This window comes from Pseudophryne corroboree, chromosome 6 (genome assembly GCF_028390025.1).
Source record: "Pseudophryne corroboree isolate aPseCor3 chromosome 6, aPseCor3.hap2, whole genome shotgun sequence".
Lineage (NCBI taxonomy): Eukaryota > Metazoa > Chordata > Amphibia > Anura > Myobatrachidae > Pseudophryne > Pseudophryne corroboree.
The window spans coordinates 801,912,915-801,935,935 of record NC_086449.1 but is presented as its reverse complement, the minus strand read 5'-3'; the positions used below and the strand labels follow the sequence as shown (position 1 = coordinate 801,935,935).

Sequence of the window (23,021 nt, the reverse complement as noted above, 5' to 3'; positions counted from 1 at the left end):
GAGTGGAGAAGTTGCCCATAGTAACAGTCAGCTTCTACCTATACTTTTATAGAATGTACTTGACAAATGCTAGCCAGAAGCAGATTAGTTGCTATGGGTAACTTCTCAATTTGTCCTCACTTTAGATTTGATGCATCCGCGCTGTAACGCCTGGCATAGGTATAGTCCCAATGGGTCACATCCCAGGGGGTACTCTGGATCTGGGTGATGTACTTACCCCTGGGTTTTCTTGACTGAGCTTCTCCGCCGCCGCCATGGAGGTGACAAACACAGCTGGCTGGCAGTGCACCGTCTTATTCAGCATCTCAGCGGGGCCCCGGAGGCACAGCTCTAGCAGGTCATAACCCAGCACCTTGTGGGCCGCCAGGAACATGGCCCTGGCATTGGGGTACTTCAGAAGCACTCTGGCCATGCCCACCTGCTGGCTGCCCTGACCAGGGAAGAGGATGACTGTCCTGTCAGTGGGGCATCTGTCTGGCATGGGTCCTTCCCCCTGCTCTCTATCCACCTCTGCCCCCTCCAGTAACCTAGAGACCTCCTCTGCTCCCCCACTGGTCCTGGCAGCCCCTGAGGCCCATCTCTGGCCCTGTGGTGGCAGCAGCAGAGCCCTCCTGTACAGGAGAGGCCGGAGGAAGAAGCTGGGCCCCATCCCTGCAGCACCACCCCCTCTATCTACCTCTACAGTCACTAGCGTCTCTTCTCTTCTGCCTAACACATGGAGGACCCTGTGTCTGCCCTCTGCAGAAGGATACTTCCGGGTGTGCCTTGCCAGTTCCTTCCGCCGGGAAACACCAGCTCAGCATAAAGGTTCCGGGCTCACATATGACTTCGCTCAATACGCTCGAGGCGATTGATTTAATAATATGGTGTGTTTTAAGCGTAAATAAAATACGTTTTAACGAGAGGGAAAAAAAAGTGTTTTTTATTTTGCCCAGATCAAAGATGGCAGCTGAGATCCTCTGCCCACTTGCTGAGGGCTTCGCCCCCCTTGGTCACATGGTTAGTGCCCTGAAAAGCATAGCAGAGTTCTGACATTAGAGAGAGTGCAGCACAAGAGCTAAGGTGAGTGCAGAGATCCCCTAATCTCCTCCTGTATCACTGTCCAATCCATTATCATTGCCTATGTGTGTGTGTGCAAGAGGCTAGGCTGTCACTCACAGGCTATTCTGGGCTTTCTAGTTCCCTAACTGCAGAGTCAGAACTTGCCTGCTTCAAGATAGACCATAGACAGTCTGTACTGTAAATAATATAGAAATTCCTGTGGATGCACCCTACTAGTGGCCTGTTAGTAATGCATGTATTTAAATTATGGTTAAAAAAAAACCGTAAAACAATTTTAAAAGATCACAGATTAGAAAGTTTTTGCACATTTTCATTTTTTTGGGTGTTTATGAAAAGTTGCATCTCCTGCTTATATCCATGATAAAGTAATGTAGCCTATTCCCTCTTGTCCTGTTAGTTAACTTGAGCTTCATCAGGAGTTCCAATAATGGGGGTAATTCCAAGTTGATCGCAGCAGGACATTATTTAGCAGTTGGGCAAAACCATGTGCACTGCAGGGGGAGCAGATATAACATGTGCAGAGAGAGTTAGATTTGGGTGGGTTATTTTGTTTCTGTGCAGGGTAAATACTGGCTGCTTTACTTTTACACTGCAATTTAGATTGCAGATTGAACTCACCACACCCAAATCTAACTCTCTCTGCACATGTTATATCTGCCCCCCCCCTGCAGTGCACATGGTTTTGCCCAACTGCTAAAAAAAATCCTGCTGCGATCAACTTGGAATTACCCCCAATGGCAAAATAAGTGTTGTGAGTTGGGTGGAACAAGCAGAGGGGACTGTTCTTGTATAATGAACTGAACACATTAGAGCCTTATAATGTGTATATATGTCAGTTTTCTGTATCCGTCTTTTCTCCTTTTTTTTTTTCTTGCTTCAAGACTAGTAACTGCCTGTTTCAGTGAGTGAGGCTTCCACGCCCACTAACCACCTCCCAGCTTATGTAACTATCCTGTGGGTATGCAGAGACGGGTTAAGATGCTGGTTACTGTGGGGAATCAGAGTAGCATTGTGTAAATTATCTAATGGCAGGCATGGATACTGTGTGGATGGAACCAGACAGTGAAACATAAGTGCAAAGACTGTTCTATAAAACTGTGTCTTATACCCATGTGATCTGTACAGGGCAGGGTGATGACTTTGGAATATTATCCTTTCATTTGGAATCACTAATGCAGAGTGTAGTAGACGCTTATGTTACTGTGGGGCAGATTTATTAAGCCTAGTGAAGTGATAAAGTGGAAGGTGATAACGCACCAACCAATCAGCTCCTAACTTCCATGTTACAGGCTGGGTTTGAAAAATGACAGTTAGGAGCTGACTGGCTGATGCGTTATCACCTTCCACTTTATCACTTCACCAGGCTTAATAAATCTGCCCCTGTGACTGTTGTGTGACAAGCCGAAGCCGCCTCTGACCAGGTTGGGGGCTGACGATACTGAAGTTTGATGGATAATCTAGCCCTGTGTGTGGCACTGAGATAAGGGGTATAGGAATTCCTTATCAGTAATTACAAAATGGCAGAATTGCACAACACCCAACGTGCAGCTGTTGAAACAAGATAAATGCCACATAACCTGTAGAAAGAGCTGACATGAGTCTGCAAGCCATGGCTTGCTGGTATTAAAGCCAGTCAGACAATACGCTTCTCTTATAATATGTCACAAGTACTATGTGGGGTATATGCAATTCACGGCGAATCGCGGCAATTTTTCGCCGTTTTTTTTTCCGACTCAATTCGCCAGGTGAATTCTGGCAGGTGGCTGCCGGAATTCACCATATTCAATGAAAAACGGATTCGCCAGAACCGCGGGCGAAAATCGGCCGATTTGGCGGATTTTGCAGCGATTTTAAAAAACGGGAAAAACCCGGAAAAAAAATGGCGTGGGGTCCCCCCTCCAAAGCATAACCAGCCTCTGGCTCTTCGAGCTGGTCCTGGTTCTAAAAATGCAGGGAAAAATTGGCCAGGGATCCCCCGTATTTTTAAAACCAGCACCGGGCTCTGCGCCTGGTGCTGGTGCCAAAAATACGGGGGACAAAAAGAGTAGGGGTCCCCCGTATTTTTAACACCAGCATCGGGCTCCACTAGCTAGACAGATAATGCCACAGCCGGGGGTCACTTTTATGCCGTGCCCTGCGGCCGTGGCATTAAATATCCAACTAGTCACCCCTGGCCGGGGTACCCTGGGGGAGTGGGGACCCCTTCAATCAAGGCGTCCCCCCCCCCCCCCCCCCAGCCACCCAAGGGCCAGGGGTGAAGCCCGAGGCTGTCCCCCCCCCATCCAATGGGCTGCGGATGGGGGGGCTGATAGCCTTTTGTGATAATAAAAAGATATTGGCCCTCATTCCGAGTTGATCGCTCGCAAGGCGAATTTAGCAGAGTTGCTCACGCTAAGCCTACGCCTACTGGGAGTGTATCTTAGCTTCTTAAAATTGCGACCGATGTATTCGCAATATTGCGATTACAAACTACTTAGCAGTTTCAGAGTAGCTTCAGACTTACTCGGCATCTGCGATCAGTTCAGTGCTTGTCGTTCCTGGTTTGACGTCATAAACACACCCAGCGTTCGCCCAGACACTCCTCCGTTTCTCCGGCCACTCCTGCGTTTTTTCCGGAAACGGTAGCGTTTTTATCCACACGCCCCGAAAACGCAGTGTTTCCGCCCAGTAACACCCATTTCCTGTCAATCACACTACGATCGCCGGAGCGAAGAAAAAGCCGTGAGTAAAAATACTATCTTCATTGTAAAATTACTTGGCGCAGTCGCAGTGCGATTATTGCGCATGCGTACTAAGCGGAATTTCACTGCGATGCGATGAAAATTACCGAGCGAACGACTCGGAATGAGGGCCATTGTTTTTTACAGTAGTACTACAAGTCCCAGCAAGCCTCCCCCGCAAGCTGGTACTTGGAGAACCACAAGTACCAGCATGCGGGAGAAAAACGGGCCCGCTGGTACCTGTAGTACTACTGGAAAAAAAATACCCAAATAAAAACAGGACACAGACACCTTGATAGTAAAACTTTATTACACACTACCGACACACACATACTTACCTATGTTGACACGCCGACTGCCACGGTCTCCGACGATCCGAGGGTACCTGTGAAAAAATTATACTCACCTTCCAGCGTCCAGAGATAAATCCACGTCCAGATAGATAATCCACGTACTTGTAAAAAAAACAAAACGCAAATACCCGCTCCATACCGGACTGAAAGGGGTCCAATGCTTTCACATCAGACCCCTTTCCCCGAATGCCGGGACATCACGTGACTCCTGTCACTGAAGTCCCTTCAGCCAATCAGGAAGCGCTACTTCCGTGGCGCTCACCTGATTGGCTGTGCACTGTCTGAGCTGTCAGACAGCGCATCGCAAAGCCGCTCCATTACTTTCAATGGTGGGAACTTTGCGGGTAGCGGTGGGGTCACCCGCCGGTCAGCCGCTGACCGGCGGGTGACCTCACCGCTAGCCGTTAAGTTCCCACCATTGAATATAATGGACTGGGCTGTGCGATGCGCTGTCTGCTCAGACGCGCAGAGCCAATCAGATGAGCGCAACGAAGTGGCGCTTCCTGATTGGCTTTAGAGACCTTTCTGTGACAGCTGTCACTGAGAGGTCTCTCTGCATTCGGGGATAGGGGTCCCATGTGTCAGCATGGGACCCCTTTCAGTCCGTGTGGTCGGTTGTCCGGTTTGTTTTTTTCTACAAGTACGTGGATTTATCTCTGGACCATGGCTGAGGTGAGTATATTGATCTTTTATTTTCAGGTATCCGTGGATTCTACATGGAGAAGAGGACCGATGTCGGCGTGTGAACATAGGTAAGTATGTGTGTGTCGACGTATGAAATAAAGTTTTACTTTCACGGTGTGTGTGTCCTGTTTTTATTTGGGTATTTTTTTTCCAGTAGTACTACAGGTACCAGCGGGCCCGTTTTTCTCCCGCATGCTGGTACTTGTGGTTCTCCAAGTACCAGCTTGCGGGGGAGGCTTGCTGGGACTTGTAGTACTGCTGGGAAAAACAATATTCTTTTCATGATCCCAAAAGGCTATCAGCCCCCCCATCCGCAGCCCATTGGATGGGGGGGGACAGCCTCGGGCTTCACCCCTGGCCCTTGGGTGGCTGGGGGGGGGGGGACCCCTTGATTGAAGGGGTCCCCACTCCCCCAGGGTACCCCGGCCAGGGGTGACTAGTTGGATATTTAATGCCACGGCCGCAGGGCACGGCATAAAAGTGACCCCCGGCTGTGGCATTATCTGTCCAGCTAGTGGAGCCCGATGCTGGTGTTAAAAATACGGGGGACCCCTACGCTTTTTGTCCCCCGTATTTTTGGCACCAGCACCAGGCGCAGAGCCCGGTGCTGGTTTTAAAAATACGGGGGATCCCCTGTCAATTTTTCCCCCGCATTTTTAGAACCAGGACCAGCTCGAAGAGCCCGAGGCTGGTTATGCTTTGGAGGGGGGACCCCACGCCATTTTTTTTTTAGGATTTTACCGTTCCAGCAAAAAAAAAATAAAAAAAAAATAAAAGTAATATTTTAAAAAATATATAAATAATATTTGTGCCTCCAAAAAAAAAAAAAAAAGTACCTAATCCCTTCCAATATAAATAGATCTGCTATTCCCAAAAAAAAAAACACAAAAAAAAACATGTTTAAAATTTTTTTATTTGCTTTCACCCTCCAAAGTGTGGCGGATTGAAAATGACGAATTTGCTGTCTAAAAGCACTGCTGTCGAATTTCCAAACTTGAATTGAATATGCTTTGTTCGAATTGCAGCACTTGTATCATTGCAGAAAAGTCGAATTTGCAAAAATTCGAATTTCAAAAAGTCGAATTTTGAAAGTCCGTTTTTTGGTCGGAAAGCACTGAATTGCATAGGCGAATTTTTTTTTTTGGTCGAAAATGACCCGAAATTCGACAATTTCGGGAATTCGACCGCAATTGCATATATGTGTTGTATAACTCCCAGTAACCAATCAGATGCTGGCTTTGATAAGTCTACAAGCCAGACTGAGAAATTCTGATCTCTTATTGGCTGCTATAGGTTACAGAATATATGTTATATGTGCACCTAATGGTGGCCCTGCATATTGCTGCGGACATCTGGCAATGTCTTCTGGATATATGAAGTTGATAAGCTGCATTGTCATGAAAACGGGCGTACAAAATGGCCGCCTCCACTATGTGTCTGTGACAGAATACCTTTATAATCATATCCCCTAACTTGTGGGTGACCCATTTTGGCTTTGTTTGGCTTATTTAGCATGTTAATGGATAGATTTCTGTGGTAACGTTATTTGGAGTACATCTAATAGCATGGATATCCATAATATTCACCCTACTCCCCGTTTATGAAGAGCTTCTACAATCACCTCAATAAGTTACAAAACTCGGAGGCGCAAACTGGCCACAATGGGGCCGAACCTGCCACGTGGCAACAGAAAAGGGTGACCGTATTAATGTCCAGCTTTGCCACGTGCATCCGGCATCTTTAGGGTTTGTAAGTGTTATTTGGAAGGTGACCACACAAGTGGACTAATGGCCGCCATCTGCGTTCATCTTACATTTGTGTTTATAGACGTGGCCAATAATGATCACCCTGAAATTAATAGGATTATTATCATGGGTCATTTTTGAGCTGTAGACCCCATGATATAAAGGCATTTGGCCCACATCGGTTGTGACCCATATGGCCAGGGATAGGTTATTGAAGTGCTTTACCTCAGAGATAATATTGATTTTGCAGCCCTAAAGTGAATAATGTCTCAGGGTAGGTTTACTATCTGTAGTGGAGATTTTAAGATATAAAATATCACCTAAAATGTATAAATTCCCACTGTCCTTCTTTCTCCAGCATTACAATGCCTTCCTCCTGGGTTCCTGCTGTCGGCCTCACGCTCCTGCCTCACGTGGGTGGTCTACTGGGCGGATACGTTACACGGAGGGAAGTCAAAACGTGGTACACAACATTGCAGAAGCCATCTTGGCGCCCTCCCAACTGGGTGTTCGGGCCCGTGTGGACAACTCTGTATACATCCATGGGGTATGTAAAATAAGAACAGTGAATTTGCAATCCAAAAATGCTATTCAAACGATAAATTAATCCATAAAGTAAGAGTCCTGTGTTAGGTTCTCAAACTCGGTCCTCAGGACCCCAAACAAATCCTATGGCGAGCGCAGCTAGGCATACCCGTGGTCAGGATCCCGACCACTGGCTTTACATACTGATCCCCTTTCAGGTGTCTCCCTTGTCGGGTAATAAGCTACACATAGTGAATGGGGTATACTATTATACCCGGTGCACTGAAAGGGGGACTTATGGAGACCTTGCTGTCCATTGTCTACACTGGGGCGTCTGCTTCGGGAGGCTGATTATCTGCGATCTGAGGACTCTACCTATTTCCTGTTGAATATTTGATACGCTTTTTAATCCAATGCTGTTTTTTTTTTTACCGCCGTCAGGTACGGGTCATACTTGGTGTATAAAGAGCTGGGTGGATTCAATGAAGATGCCGTAGTTCCCCTGGGGCTGTACGCTGGGCAGCTGGCACTCAACTGGTCCTGGACGCACATCTTCTTTGGAGCGCATAAAATTGGTTGGGTAAGTGAAGCCATATTTTCTCCAGCAGTAGCATTAGGCAGACACAGGTGGAAGGGATTTCTCCTAGATGGGAGAAATGGAAACGAGAACCGATCCCTCTTTCCTGCAACCTGGTCTCCTGGCTCCATCTCTGTACTTTATCCAGGTCCGTGCTGGGGGCTTGTTAATGATTATTCAACACTAGTTACCAGCCCATCAAAATGACGGAGCTGCTGGGATCCGGGGCTCTGTCATGCTGCGGTGCGTGCGTGTGCGCTTCCAAACGGAGGAACACTTGAATTGCACCATCGCGTGGCCGCCGGCGCACTGTATAGGCGAGGAACTGCGTTAGCCTTTTATTATATAGGATACAGTAGGCAATTGATCAGCTTCTAGATATTCTCTCATAATTATTATATAGCATTTGATACTGGGGCACGAGCTAGCTCTTATTGACCAAATCACTAGTGTTTATTTCTTTTCAAGCGCCAGTTGCGTCGCATGGGGCTCATTCAAAAAATCTTCTCTGAATATGGACCCATTTGTACGTAGGAGTGTCTGGATGTTTGGCCCAAAGTGACATCATTTGGGGGGCAGACAGACAGAGGTGACACAGATGGGTAGATAGTGAGTGTGGGACAGAGGGTTATGATGCTGGGTTTGTTGACAAGTGGGTATTGAGTGGCTGTTTGAAGTTTTGTGAAGAGTCTGAGAGGGCGATGTAGAGAATTCCAAAGAGAGGGAGCAGCACGTGCAAAATCTTGGGTGGGATGAAGTAATCAGTAGGCAGAAGAGGACGGGTGGGAGTGTAAAGGGAGATAAGGTCAGAGATGTAGATGGAAGAGGAGTGGGTGAGGGCGCTGTAAGTGAGTGTGAGAAACTTGAATTGGAATCTGAAAGGGAAGGGGAGCCAGTGAAGAGAGGGGAGGTGGATGTAGCGCGTTTGGTGAGGAAGATGATCCGGGCAGCAGCATAGAGGATAGATTGGAGTGCAGAGAGACATTTATCAGGAATGCCAGTCAGGAGGAGATTACAGTAGCCCAGTCTGGAGATGACCAGTGACTGGTAGCATCCTGGGTCAGAAAGGGTCTGATCCTGGAAATATCTTTGAGATGAAAATGGCAGGTTTGTGAGAGGTGCTGGATGTGTGGGTGAAGGAGAGGGAGGAGTCAAGGATTACGCCAAGTCCGCGCACTTGGGGGCTAGAGGAGATAGTAGTGCCATCAATAGATAATGAGATTGTAGGAGGTGAGGTTATGCGGGAGGGAGGAAAGATGATCAGCTGAGTCTTAAACCTGTTTAGTGTAAAGGAGGGTGCACACGGAGAGATACATGCTTCAATTCTAAGCAATCTAGATTGCTTAGAAGTTAAGCACGGATCTCTCCGTGTGTATGCTCCATAGCGATGCGCGGCCCTGCGCGTCGCTATTGCTGGTACTAGATTGTCCTGCATGCAGGCCAATCTAGCAGGTCGCTCATTTCACAGCTGGGTGAAATGAGCGCTCCACACTCGGCACACATCGCTTTGTGTGCTGAGTCGGGGAGAGATGTGTGCTGAGCGGTCTTTGACAGATCACTCAGCACACATCTCTCCCCGTCACTCCCCATGTGTACGGGGCTTTAGAAAGCACTGGGACATCCAAGAAGAGATAGCAGAGAGACAGTTGGAGTGTGGGGGAGAGGTCGGGAGGAAAGGTAGATTTGAGTATTGTCAGCATAGAGATGATATTGTAAGTCAAAAGAGCGAATGAGCTCACCGAAAAAGGACGTCTAGAGAAAGAAAAGGAGAAGACCAAGAACAGAACCTTGGGGGACACCTACAGTTAGTGGAAATGTAGGAGACAGAGAATTAACAGTCAAAGGTAGGACAGCCAGTAGAGGGCAGTATCACGCAGAAGGAGAGGGTGGTCCACAGTGTCAAAAGGAGCAGAGAGGTCAAGGAGAATAAGCAGAGAGTAGTGGCCCATGGATTTAGCAGGAAGGAGATCATGGCAGACATTTGTTAACGCAATTTCAGTGGAGGGGAGAAGACGGAAACCAGACTGGAATGGGTCAAGCAGTGAGTGTGAGGGAAGAATGGGAGGAAGGCAGTTTTAGACCATACGCTCAAGGAGTTTGGCGGCAAAAGGGAGGACAGAAATGTGTTGGTAATTGGAAAAGTGTGTGTGTGTGGACAAGGGGCCTTTTTTTTTTTTTTTTTTAGAAAATAAGAATTTAATACCTACCGGTAATTCCTTTTCTCGTAGTCCGTAGGGCATGGGTCTTCAACCTGTGGCCCTCCAGCTGCTGTGGAACTACACATCCCAGCATGCCCTGCCTCAGTTTTAGCATACATTAATAGCAAAACTGTGGCAGGGCATGCTGGGATGTGTAGTTTCACAGCAGCTGGAGGGCCACAGGTTGAAGACCCATGCCGTAGGGGATACGGGAATGGTCTTAGTACGATGGGGTATAGATTGGGTCCATTGGAGCCTGGCAGTTTAAGAAATCTTTCAGTGTGTGCTGGCTCCTCCCCTCTATGTCCCTCCTACCAGACTCAGTCTAGGAAAACTGTGCCCGAGGAGACGGACATACTTTGAGAGAAGGAAAATAGACAAGAATAGCTGTGAGGCAACAAACCAACGCACAACAATAACAAAGGATAGCAACGCTACCCAGAACAGGAAACGGGGACTGCAACAGCAGTCCCAACCAAGAAACTTACAACAATGGTAAGCGGGAAACACGAATCTCTGAGGCGGGCGCCCAGTATCCACTACAGCAGGGGTGGGGAACCTTTTTTCTACCAAGGGCCATTTGGATATTTATAAAATCCTTCGGGGGCCATACAAAAATTATCAACTTAAAATTGAGCCTGCCCCCAATAGAAATGCCCCAGTAGATATGCCCCCAGTCAGTAGTTATACCCCCAGTAGATATGCCCCCAGTCAGTAGTTATACCCCCAGTAGATATGCCCCCAGTCAGTAGTTATGCCCCCAGTCAGTAGTTATACCCCCAGTAGATATGCCCCCAGTCAGTAGTTATACCCCCAGTAGATATGCCCCCAGTCAGTAGTTATACCCCCAGTAGATATGCCCCCAGTCAGTAGTTATACCCCCAGTAGATATGCCCCCAGTCAGTAGTTATGCCCCCAGTAGATATACCCCCAGTCACTTGTTATGCCCCAGTAGATATGCCCCCAGTCACTTGTTATGCCCCAGTAGATATGCCACCAGTCAGTTGTTATGCCCCATTAGATATGCCCCTAGTAGCGACGCATACACACACAAATTAAAAGAAAAAAAAACCCACAATACTCACCAGCCCCGCTCCTGCTTCTGGACCGTTGCCCTCCGCCTGGCCGCTCGGTCCTCAGAACTATGGGAGAGAAGTCATGACATCTCTCCCATAACACCGCACAGCAACACACTGCCGGAAGCCAGAGCTCAGGAGTGAGCTCCTGCCTCCGGCTGCTACTGAGGGTAAGAAGCCAGGCGCCCACTAGTAACAAAATCTCAGCTGGCGCCCGGATAGGTGAGCCTGGCCGGGTCGGATCAAGTGACTCTGCGGGCCTTATACGGCCCTCGGGCCTGAGGTTCCCCACCCCTGCACTACAGACTACGAGAAAAGGAATTACCGGTAGGTATTAAATTCCTATTTTCTCTAACGTCCTAGGGGATACTGGGATGGATTAGTACCATGGGGAAGTCCCAAAGCTTCCAGAACGGGCGGGAGAATGCTGAGACCCCTGCAAAACTGATTGACCAAAAACGAAGGTCCTCACTGGCCAAACTTATGGAACTTCACAAACGTGTTCGAACCTGACCAAGTAGCTGCTCGGTACAACTGTAAGGCCGAGACACCCCAGGCAGCCGCCCAGGAAGAACCCACTGACCTAGTGGAGTGGGCCTGAATAGAACTTGGCAGAGGCAATGCAGCTGAAGAATAAGCATGTTGGATAGTCATCATGACCCAACGAGCAATGGACTGCTTGGAAGCAGGACATCCAATTTTGGTAGCGCCATAAAGGACAAAGAGTGAGTCAGTCTTTCGGTGACGAGCAGTCCTTTTGACGTAAATCCTCAAGGCCCGAACTACAACCAGGGACTTTGCAGCCGACGTGTCAGACATCACTGGAACCACTATCTGTTGATTTATGTGAAATGCCGAAACCACTTTCGGCAAAAAGTGCGGGTGAGTCATGAGCTCTGCCCTATCCTCGTGGAATATCAAATAAGAGCCCTTACAGGATAAGGCCCCCAATTCCGACACATGCCTCGTCAATGCCAGCAACATGACAGTCTTCCAAGTCAAACCAGTCCGATTGGAGAAAGGTCAGGACCACAGTGAGATCCCACAAAGCCGTGGGAGGGACAAAGGGCGGCTGAATGCGAAGGACACTCTTTAAGAACGTCTGTACCTCCGGATGCACCGCCAACTGCCTCTGGAAGAATATGGACAAAGCCAAAATCTGAAATTTGATGGAGCCTAACCGTAGGCCCATATCCACGCCCGCTTGCAGGAAGAGCAGGAAACTGACCAGTTGAATTTCCACAGTAGAATATTATCTACCCTCACACCAAGAAACCTATTTATTCCATATACGGTGGTAATGCTTTGACGTGACCACCTTACGGGCTTGGACCATAGTCAAGACAACCCTGGAGGGAAGACCTTTTCTTGCTAGAATCTTCCTCTCAACCCCCATGCCGTCAAATGCAGCTGCAGTAAGTCTGGATAGACGAATGGCCCTTGTTGAAGAAGTCGCTCTGCGAGAGACATGGTTAGAAGGTCCGCATACCAGGCCCAGCGAGGCCAATCCGGGGCAATTAGAATTGCGTGAATACTTTCCCGTTTGAGTCTTTTTAGAACTCTGGGAATGAGAGGAATTGGAGGGAACAGATAGAAGAACTGGTGAGTCCACGGCGCCGTCAGAGCATCCACCGCTGCAGTCTGCGGATCCCTCGTCCTGGAATAGTAGCAACGCACCTTCTTGTTGAGACGAGAAGCCATCATGTCTATGAGCAGGCAGCCCCACCGCTGAACCAGTTGTTGAAACACCTGAGGGTGAAGGCCCCATTCCCCTGGATGGAGGCCGTGTTTGCTGAGGAAGTCTGCTTCCTAGTTGTCCACTCCCGGAATCAATATGGCCAATATGGCCCTTGCGTTGGCTTCCGCCCAGAGGAGTATTCTTGACACCTATCGCATTGCGGCCCTGCTTTTTGTTCCTCCCTGTCTGTTTATGTACGCCACCACCGTGGCGTTGTCCGACTGGAACTGTATGGCCTGATGGTGGAGGAGAGAGGAGGCTTGTAGAAGGGCATTGTAAATCGCCCTGAGTTCCAGAACGTTTATTGGAAGAGAAGACTCCTGGCGTGACCACCTTCCCTGGAACTGAGCCCCTTGGGTCACAGCACCCCAACTGCGGAGGTTAGCATCCGTTGTCAGAGTCCATGACTGGATTCCGAAACGTCGACCCTCCACTAGGTGAGATATTTTTAGCCACCATAACGGGGAAATCCTCGCTTTTGGCGAAAGGGATATACTCTGTTGCATGTGTAAGTGAGACCCCGACCACTTGTCCAGCAGATCCAGTTGGAACGGACGAGCATGGAACCTGACTTACTGGATTGCCTCGTAGGAGGCCACCATCTTGCCTAATAGGCGGATGCAAAGGTGCACCTTACGGTCAGCAGGGTCTTTTAGGGTGAGCACAATCTTACGTGACAGCCTGGACACTGAGGTATACACAATCGGGGTATTTTCCCACACCTTCTTATCCTCAGGGGGGAAAAGGGAAGGAATTCAGCAACCGCTTAGGGGTTTGAAATTTCTTGTCAGGATTAACCCAAACCTCCTTTAAAAAGTGTGTTTAATTCCTCGGAGACAGGAAATGTGGTAGTAGATTTTGGTTTTACATTAAAAAAACAACTCTTCATCAGGTTCTGCCTCTTTATCTGGGATATTGAGGACTTCCCTAATAGAATATATTACAGCTCCCCCACCCTGAGACAGAGTATTGTCACCTGTGTCTGCTTCTACCTCTCCCCCTTCCAAATCTGGCATGTGAGTGTCCGAGTCAGATTGCAGCACCTGTGGGAGTGTGCGTTTCTGTGAGACCAACAGGGGGGGGGGGGGGGAGGTTAGTGTAGACCCCTGGGCACAGCAATGCACTGGGGTCCCTACCCATCCTCCAGGGGTGGGAGGTGCTATCGGCGGCTGCTTTGATGTCTTGTGGCCGGTGGGGGGGGTGTTTTATTTTCCGCTCAGCATGGAAGACCTGGAGCAGTAATTTCTGCTAATTACTCCTTTACTGCACATGTGGGGCTGGATGGCGAACACTAAAATGTAGAAGGGGGCATTGTACTGAATGAAGGGGCCCTGGTACATGACTTCCATGGGGATAAGGGGTGTTTAATACGTAGGGAGTGGGCTTAATATTTGACACTTTCTGGTGGGAGGGCAGCTTGCTTGACTGCAGATTTCTCAAGTTCCTGGAAATAGATTTCTTAGCTTTGAATGTGATTCAAAAAAACTAGAGAGTCCCACCTGTCAGGAGGTTCTGGGGACTTGGTGATCAGAGTTCAGCAGCCAGAGCAATCCACCAATGAAATATAGAACTGCATGCCAGGCGTGTGGAGCTGGAGCAGGGACCAGCTGCTGGAAGTCTGATATCTCTGGTTTTGGGCATAGTCGAGACAAGCTGCCAGTGTCCACCGAAAGGGGAGAGTCCAGATTTTGGAGTATACTCTCAGAAAAACTCAGACCGCACCCTAGATATCTTGCTGGGAAAAGTAATTAATTATTCTCCTGGGGCCCTTGGGCAAGTGCCCATTGAGCCCATACATAAAGATGGCCCTGGGGGGCACAGAAGCCCATCTGTGGTCAGAAGTATGAATTAAAAAACATCCACATATTTTTTTTTTTAAGTATTTGTCTTGCCAGCCTGGCAGTAGCCAATTCAGAATTAATATTGGATATCATTCCTTTGAAATAATCCAGCCATGCTGGGTCCTGTGTACTGCTTCCCTGAGAGGGAGGAGTGCTCTGAGTGCATAGGAGAGAACCCCCAGGAGAAGGGGAAAACTTTGTGCTACATGAGGGACATACTGCCTTTTTGCCTGACATGTTTGTACAGCAGAACACACACACAATATAAGTAAAATAACACAATAACAGTGATATAACACAGAACCCCAAACAGCCTGTAAGGAGTGACACAGAGAGGGATAGAACCAGCACACTATGCCTAAACAGCTAAAGCAAAGTCTAGCTGGGCAGAAACTAGAGCTTTAGATAAAGGACTAGTTTCACTTTCAATATATACGTCTATTGCTCCCCTCTTTCTAAAACCCTCTTGGTACCAGTACAAGATTTCAGAGGGTCCTTAGAGGAGCAGCGCTTCCCTGCATGAGTGCCTGGAGTCTGATGTAGCAGTAAATGGCACCTTATGAGCCGCTGGTCCCGTTCTCCGGGAAGCCCCGTCCCCTCAATGGCACGCTGTCCTTGCAAAATATTTATACTAGCTTTCATTCTATTTGCATAGAAAACTGGGTTAAAACCCCTTTACTGCGCCAGTCTGTGTATATGCAGTGGGCACCACAGCCTCAGCGCAGCGTGCCCACCACCCCCTTATGCCGCCATAATAACCGGAGATCCGCTAACCGGGACCCCCGGTGTCTGTACTCACCGCAGCATCGTCTTCAGCTTTGTTAGGGGTGGCGGCATGCTGTTGGAGTGCACTCACACCCTGGGGGTAATGCGAAACACCTCAGGAGCTTTGTCCTGTCAGTGGGGATCCGGACCATTAACCCTGTAAGAGGTTGGTTCGGCCCCCCCCCTAAGTCTCACGACGCAGGCAGACTGGTGCCAGCCAGTACTGCCTGAAAATAAACTAAAAAGGAGAGTTATGGTAGACTTACCATGGTTATCTTTCTGTGAGGTACATTGGGTTCCACAGGGAAACATTGTGGTGTAGAGTGTATCTTGATCCAGAGGCACCAACAGGCTAAAGCTTTAGGCTGTCCCAGGATGCATTGGGGCCTCCTCTATAACCCCGCCTCCAGGCACTGTGAGCTCAGTTTCGTTAACCAGTCCAATGTAGGAGCAGGTAAGAGAGAAGGCAGCTGTTAGTCACATAGAACCACATTCTCACGACAGGAGAAGGGACCAGCGGCTAATGCCATACAAACCCATAGAAGCTAGGTGCATCAGAGCGGGCGCCCTGTGGAACCCAATGTAGTTCACAGAAAGAGAGTTAACCATGGTAAGTCTACCATAAATCTCCTTTGCTGCACCAGGGTAGATTATGTTCCACAGGGCAACATCGGGGATGTCCTAAAGCAGTTCCTCAAGGGAGGGGACGCGCCTTAGCGGGTATGAGAAAACGGCATCCAAAGGAAGCATCCTGGGAGGCAGAAGTATCAAAGGCATAGAACCTAATGAACGTGTTCACTGAGAACCCACGTAGCCGCCTTGCACAATTGTTCTGCGGACGCGCCACTGGGGGCCGCCCAAGAAAGTCCAACAGGCCGAGTAGAATGGGCTTTAATAGCAGCAGGAACTGGGAATCCAGCCTGTGCATAAGCTTGTGCAATCACCATTCTTATCCATCTGGCTAAGGTATGCTTATTCGCAGGCTAGCCACGTTTGTGGAAACCAAACAGTACAAAAAGGGTATCTGACCTGCTGATGGAGGCAGTCCTCTCTACATATATACGGAGAGCCTGTACCACATCCAAAGACAGCTCTTTGGAGGACAAATCAGAAGATCTAAAGGCCGCAACCACAATTTCTTGGTTAAGATGAAAAGATGACACCACCTTAGGCAAATAACCAGGGCGAGTTCTAAGAACTGCCCGGTCATGATGATATATCAGAAAGGGTGGACGACAGGACAATGCGCCTTCTAGCAGAGGCAATAGCCAGGGAAAAAAAAGACCTTGACCGTCAGCCATTTAAGGTCCACCGTCTCAAGAGGTTCAAATGGAGACTCTTGCAGGGCATTCAAGACAACAGACAGATCCCATGGAGCCACAGGAGGGACATAGGGAGGCTGAATCCGTACGACACCCTGAGTGAATGTATGAACGTCAGGTATAGACGCAATTTTCCTCTGAAACCACACCAACAAGGCACATCTGTGAATCTTGAGGGAGGACAGACGAAGGCCTAAGTCCAGGCCTCGTTGCAGAAAAGCCAGAATTCTGTAAGGTCTAAATCTGTATGCATCATAATTCTTATCAGCACACCAGGTGAAGTAAGAATTCCAGAACCTATAATAAATCCGGGCAGATGCCGGACAGTGGGCTTTTAACATAGTTTGGATGACCGCCTCAGAGAATCCTTTGGCCCTCAGGAGTGAAGCTTCAAGAGCCACGCCGTCAAAGCCAGTCTGGCCAGGTCTGGGTAGACACAAGGGCCCTGTACGAGGAGGTCTGGGCGCTGAGGAAGTAGAAGAGGACACTCTGTGGATAGACACTGCTGGTCTGTGAACCAATGCCATCTGGGTCACGGTGGAGCCACTAGAAGTAGAAATCCTCCTTGTTTGAACTTTCGCAAGACCCTAGGCAGGAGTGACACTGGAGGAACATGTAGGGCAGCCGTAAGTTCCATGGAATTGCCAGTGCGTTCACGAACACTGCTTGAGGATCCCTGGTCCTTGAGCCGAAGACCGGAACCTTGTAATTGTGTCGAGATGCCATCAGGTCTACATCTGGTAGGCCCCACTTGTCCACTAGGAGTTGAAAGACTTCTGGATGAAGACACCACTCTCCGGTGTGCACGTCCTGGCGACTGAGGAAGTCCGCTTCCCAGTTGAGGACCCCCAGAATAAACACTGCCGATATTGCTGGCAGATGGCGTTCCGCCCCACAAAGGATTTTTGACACTTCCATCATAGCCATAGGTTGAGTAGAGGCCGGAAAGACCCATTGGGTTTTGGAACCAGAAACGGGGTTGAGTAGTAACCTCTGCCTCTGGGATAGAGGAATCGGCACTGCCACTCCTGTGGTCAGAAGAGAACTCGCAACCTTTTGCAGAGCTTGCGCCTTCAGCGGATCCGAAGCTATAACCGTGGTGCAAAACTGGTGAGGGGGACGCCTCTTGAAAGAGACTGCGTACCTGTGAGAGACAACTTCCCGCACCCATGCGACTGAAGTGGTCCTTAACCAGACCTGGGTGAACTGCAGAAGTCGGCCTCCCACCATGGGGTCCCCCAGGGGGAGGCCTGCCCCGTCGCATGGCAGGCTTGTCTTGTTTAGAAGTAGGCTGACGGGCCGCCCAGGACTGCTTTGCCTTGGGCTTAGTGTTTTTGGAAGCACGAGATTGTCTTGGGTATGCCTGACCTTTTGCATTCCCCTGAGGCCGAAAGGAATGAAAAGTGGTATCTTTTGCCTTCTGTGCAGAAGGATTAGTATTTGGGAGAAAGGTAGTCTTAGCAGCCGCCAATTCAGACACTATTTTAGTTAGGTCTTCCCTAAACCAAACGTCCCCCTTAAAGGGGAGTACCTCTAAGGTCTTTTTAGGAGTCCAGGTCCACCTTCCATGACCTCGACTACAGAATACGGTGAGCCAGGACAGACGTAGTCGACGCCTGGCTTCCAACACACCCGCCTCAGAGGATGCCTACTGAATGTAATAGGAGGCAGTGGTAATGTGAGACAGGTATTGTCTGGCAGTGTCAGATATATCCTCGGGCAGCTCTTCCTCTAAAGCCTGAACCCATGCTTCAATTCCTTTCAGGAGCCCAAGAGGCCGCAATAGTGGATCTATGTACAGTACTTGTAAGGGAGTAAATAGATTTCAGGCATCCCTCCACACGCTTATCTGTCGGTTCCTTCAGTGAGGTGACAGTGGTGACAGGCAGAGTGGACGACACCACTAGGCGGGTGACATGAGAATCCACCAGCGGTGAATTTTCCCACTTGTTACATAACTCTGCAGGGAGAGGATAGTGAGCCGAGGCCCGTTTAGACAGAGGGAATTTCTTACCTGAAGATGAGATATACAGTATCACAAGGGAGCGCTAAATATAATTTGATTATTCAAAACACAATTTATTATATAAAATAGTTTGATATTAAAAATATCTAAAATCAATTAAGATAAAAAGTGGATAATACACCAATATTCATCACTTGCACAGATATGAGTCCATATTGACACCAAATATAGATATATAAAGTCCACAGACGATATATGAAGAGGAGGTCCAATATAGGATATTTAAGCACACTGATAGTGCTATTTGTAACTCCAATGAGGAACTGTATCTGAATTAGAGATGAGCCTCGTATTGTATTTGGTATAGCAACCAGAGTTATATGAATGCGGCTCCTACAACACTTTAAAAGCCACAGAGACAGCGCTCTAGTGTGCCCTCCCCGCCGCTGAAATAAATCTCACCACTGCCGTATAGAGAACTCGGCACAGTCGGCTATGTGCAGTGATCCTTCTGATGAAACCGTATGTCTTACTAGCACGGAGAAACACGTTAAGGCATTCATTGCACCTATGTGATTCCGACCACCCAGACTATCCACAGACCGGAGGCTGCTGAGTAACGTCCACCCGCTGTAACCATCCCCCCCCCACCACCGTGGACACTGACGTACCACTGTTTTCATCCCGCACCATCGGATCACAGCACATAGCCGGCTGTGCTGAGTTCTCTATACGGCAGTGGTGAGATCTATTTCGGTGGTGGGGAGGGTACATTAGAGCGCTGTCTCTGTGGCTTTTAAAGTGTTGTAGGAGCCGCATTCATCCACCCCGAGTACTGAGAGCCTTATTAAATGGGGTGATTGTACACCCGACCTGCACTCAGGTCTAGTGGGGTCCCTGCTTGGTGACAGTGTCCACGCTAGCGTCGCGGTCCATCTCCCTAGACCGTGACATTATTTATTCACAGTTATTTATATAGCGCACACATATTACGCAGCGCTTTATAGAGAATATTTGGCCATTCACATCAGTCCCTGCTCCAGTGGAGCTTACAGTCTATATGTACACACACACACACATTCACGCTAGGGTTAATTTTGTTGGGAGCCAATTAACCTACCTGTATAATTTTGGATTGTGGGAGGAAACCGGAGTACCTGGAGGAAACCCACGCAAGTACGGGCAGAATATACAAACTCCACACAGTTAGCGCCATTATAGGAATCGAACCCATGACTTCGGTGCTGTGAGGCAGTAATGCTAACCATTACACTATCCGTGTGCGATTTAATGGCGGGTCCCGTCTGGGGGACCCTCTTACCAACTCCCTGTAGCAGCCATGCGAACCAGAAGAGCATCTGCGACTGTGTGCCTAAAGCCGGAGTGTCTCCGCCGCAAGTACCCGGAAACAGGCCGCGGGAGTATGCCATGCCGCTTGGGAGGTGACGTAGACACATCGCTGAATGCCACCCTGACATATCCGTGCTGTGGCCCTTGAAGTTTTCTTAAAAAGCTTTTTCAGGGCTGCCCAGCGCAGCCCCCCTGTTAGGTGACCTGCTACTACAGACACCAACTCGAAATTCGAGCTCTCAGTGCCGGGAGGCGGGGTTATAGAGGAGGCCCCAATGCATCCTGGGACAGCCTAAAGCTTTAGCCTGTTGGTGCCTCTGGATCAGGATCCACTCTTCACCCCGATATTTCCCTGTGGAACACAATGTACCCTGCTGCAGAAATACATTTTGAAGACAACGCTCTGGAGCTCCAGAGAATGCGCTCGACTCCTTGGGCACATTTTTCTAAACAGAGTCTGCAGGAGGGGCATAGAGGGGAGGATCCAGCACACACTGAAGATTTTCTTAAAGTGCCAGGCTCCAATGGACCCAATGTATACCCCATGGTACTAATACCATCCCAGTATCCCCTAGGACGTTAGAGAAATAAGGGAGACAAGTGCATACTTGAAGGCAGAGCGGACCAGTGCTGGACAAGACGGAGAGACTGTAGAGGTGGGCAAGATGGGAACAGGTAAAAGGAAAGAGGTAGCAGAGGAAGTGGGAGGGGATATGGTCAAGTGGGGAGGTGTATCAGAATGATGAAGGCCATGACTTCTTCACTAGATACATGGGAGAAAGAGTTGGTGGGAGGGATGGTCAGGTAGAGGTGGTTGGCTGGATGATAATGCTCTGGTGGATGTGATGCCTTCCCGTATGGGGTCAACTTTGGATGTGTAGTAAGTGACAAAGTCAACAGCGGAGAGTGAGGAGGGGAGTTGGGGTGGGCTGAGGAGGTAGTTGACCGTGGCAAAGAGGTGCCGGGGGTTGGAAGACTGGGAGGAGATGATGATCTTGAAGTACGACTGCTTAGCGAGGGAAGGGGCAGCACTGAAGGAAGAGAGCATAAGTTTGAAATGGAGGAAGTCTGCCTTAGAGCGTGATTTCCTCCACTGTCGCTCGGCAGTACGTGAGCATTTTTGCAGCTATCTGGTGCATTTGGTGTGCCAGGGTTGAGGTGTTGACCTGTGAGGGTGAATAGTGGTTGGTGGGGCGACAGAATCAAGAGCAGAAGTAAGGGATGCATTGTATAGGGAAGTGGCTTGTTCAGGGCAGGAGAATGAGAGAATAGGAGTGAGTCGAACAGGGATGTGGTGTCTGTAGCCTCAATGTTACCCTTAGTGATGGTAGCCTTAGGAGGTAGAGATGGGAAAGCACAGAGAGAGAGATAAGTTAAGGGAGAGCAGGTGGTGGTCTGAGAGGGGAAATGGGGAGTTGGAGAAATATCCCAGCGGTGAGTGAAGACCAGATCCAGTGAGCTCCAATTCACGTGGGAGGGGAGGAAGTTCACTGGGAGAGTCCAAGCGAAGATGTGAGGTTAAGGAGTTTGCAGGCAGGGGATTTAGTGGGGATATCGATAGGGAAGTTGAAATCGTCTTTAAAATAATGGAGGGAATGTCAGAAGATAGGAAGTGAGGAAGCAACGTTGTGGAGGAATTGTGAGAGAATGCCGGGGGGGGGGGGGAGTAGCTAGCGGGTAAAAGGACCCAACACCACCGCCGGGTGGGGAGGGGGAGAATGTGAGGCCTCCAGTCGAGAGCAGCAGGAGAAGTGGTGGTGGTGGTGGTGGTGGTAATCCAGGTTTTTTCGGTGATGGCTAGGAGATGCAGGGAGGTGGAGAGGAAAAGGTGAGCATTTTCAGCACACGATAGAATGTGGGCTACTGATCTAGCACATATTCCACAGCGCTTTACAGAAAATATTTATTCTCTCACATAGGTCCCTGCCCCAGTGGATCTTACAAGCTATGTTCCCTATTGCAGAAACCAGTGTATCTACCAGTATGTTTTTGGAGTGTGGGAGTATCGGGAAGTAACCCATGTAATGCAATGTGAACGTATAAACTCCACACAGATATAGTTTTGGTTGGTAATTGAACTCATGACCTCAGAGATGTGGGCAGCAATGCTGATCACTGTGCAACAGTGCTGTCCATTGAGTAGCTTGTGGCTATTACCCACATGTTGACCACAACTAAATGCATTTTTCTTTTCTCTCTATTTCCAGGCGTTTGTTGAACTTATGCTTGTCACCGGAACAGTGGTCCTGACCACTATATCCTGGTATCCAATCAGCAAGACGGCAGCCTACCTCATGTTTCCTTACATGGCCTGGCTGTCGCTGGCCTCCGCTGTAAACTATGCCATCTGGAGAGACAATAAAGACAAATCGGAGTGACGGAGAAACGCGTTTTATACTTTTTTTTTTTTTTATTATATAAAACCTTAAATTTTGTGCATTAAATCATGTGTCTTATTTGCCGCAAGCCAGCAGAACACTAGTAATGGGCTCTAACCCGAGCGATGCTCGGACGCCGGAATAAATATGGGGCCTTAATCGTGCGTCCAGTCCTAAATGACACAATACAGACACTGGATACAGCTTTCTATAACTGCGTCTTGGAGAAATTGTCTGATCAGTATATAAAAGTAAATATTCATTGTGTCGCCACTAGAATATTATACAGTATATACTATGTGGTGGGTGGTGTAGAGAGATTATAATGACTGTTGGGTACATTCACCGAATAAACTACAGTACAGTCACTTTTGCTTACGTCATTCGCTGTGTTGAGTTCATAGTAGTGATACAATTTTTTTTAATTTTACCTATAGTTAAAGCTCGTTTGTTTTCTCATACTGGTGCCACAGGGCGGGCACAGGGTCTGCAAACAATCTATCCGAACTTTATTACTGAAAAACGTGCGTTTCCTGCAGTGTAAAATGACTTTTAAGCACTGCTTCTGCTGTTCTACGAAATTTGAATAAATTCGTTTTTTTCAGTTGCGACCAATCGGAAGCATGAACGTTTACAGTGGAGGGGCCCGGCTCAAATCGTACCCCTCTGGGAGGCTGCTTTCAGACTTGTCATGACATGTTAAACCGCGATCTCTCGGCTG

At 48.7% G+C, this 23,021-nt stretch overlaps 2 protein-coding genes across 2 annotated transcripts in view; one reads left to right on the top strand and one right to left on the bottom strand.

Annotated features, from left to right (window-relative positions):
• Nucleotides 1–803, bottom strand: part of MCAT (malonyl-CoA-acyl carrier protein transacylase) — a 35,574-nt gene extending 34,771 nt beyond the window's left edge. Inside the window, exon 1 of the mRNA XM_063928928.1 lies at nt 218–803. Coding sequence (XP_063784998.1) covers nt 218–649 — 432 coding nt within the window. The 5' untranslated portion in view covers nt 650–803. The remainder of the gene's footprint in view (nt 1–217) is intronic.
• A 157-nt stretch (nt 804–960) lies between these two features.
• On the top strand, nt 961–22,678 carry TSPO (translocator protein). The gene is made up of 4 exons (XM_063928929.1): nt 961–1,062; nt 6,923–7,111; nt 7,531–7,669; nt 22,130–22,678. The coding sequence occupies exons 2-4, from the start codon at nt 6,930–6,932 to the stop codon at nt 22,298–22,300; spliced, it is 492 nt and encodes a 163-aa protein (XP_063784999.1). The 5' UTR covers nt 961–1,062; nt 6,923–6,929; the 3' UTR covers nt 22,301–22,678.
• The last annotated feature ends 343 nt before the right edge of the window (nt 22,679–23,021 follow it).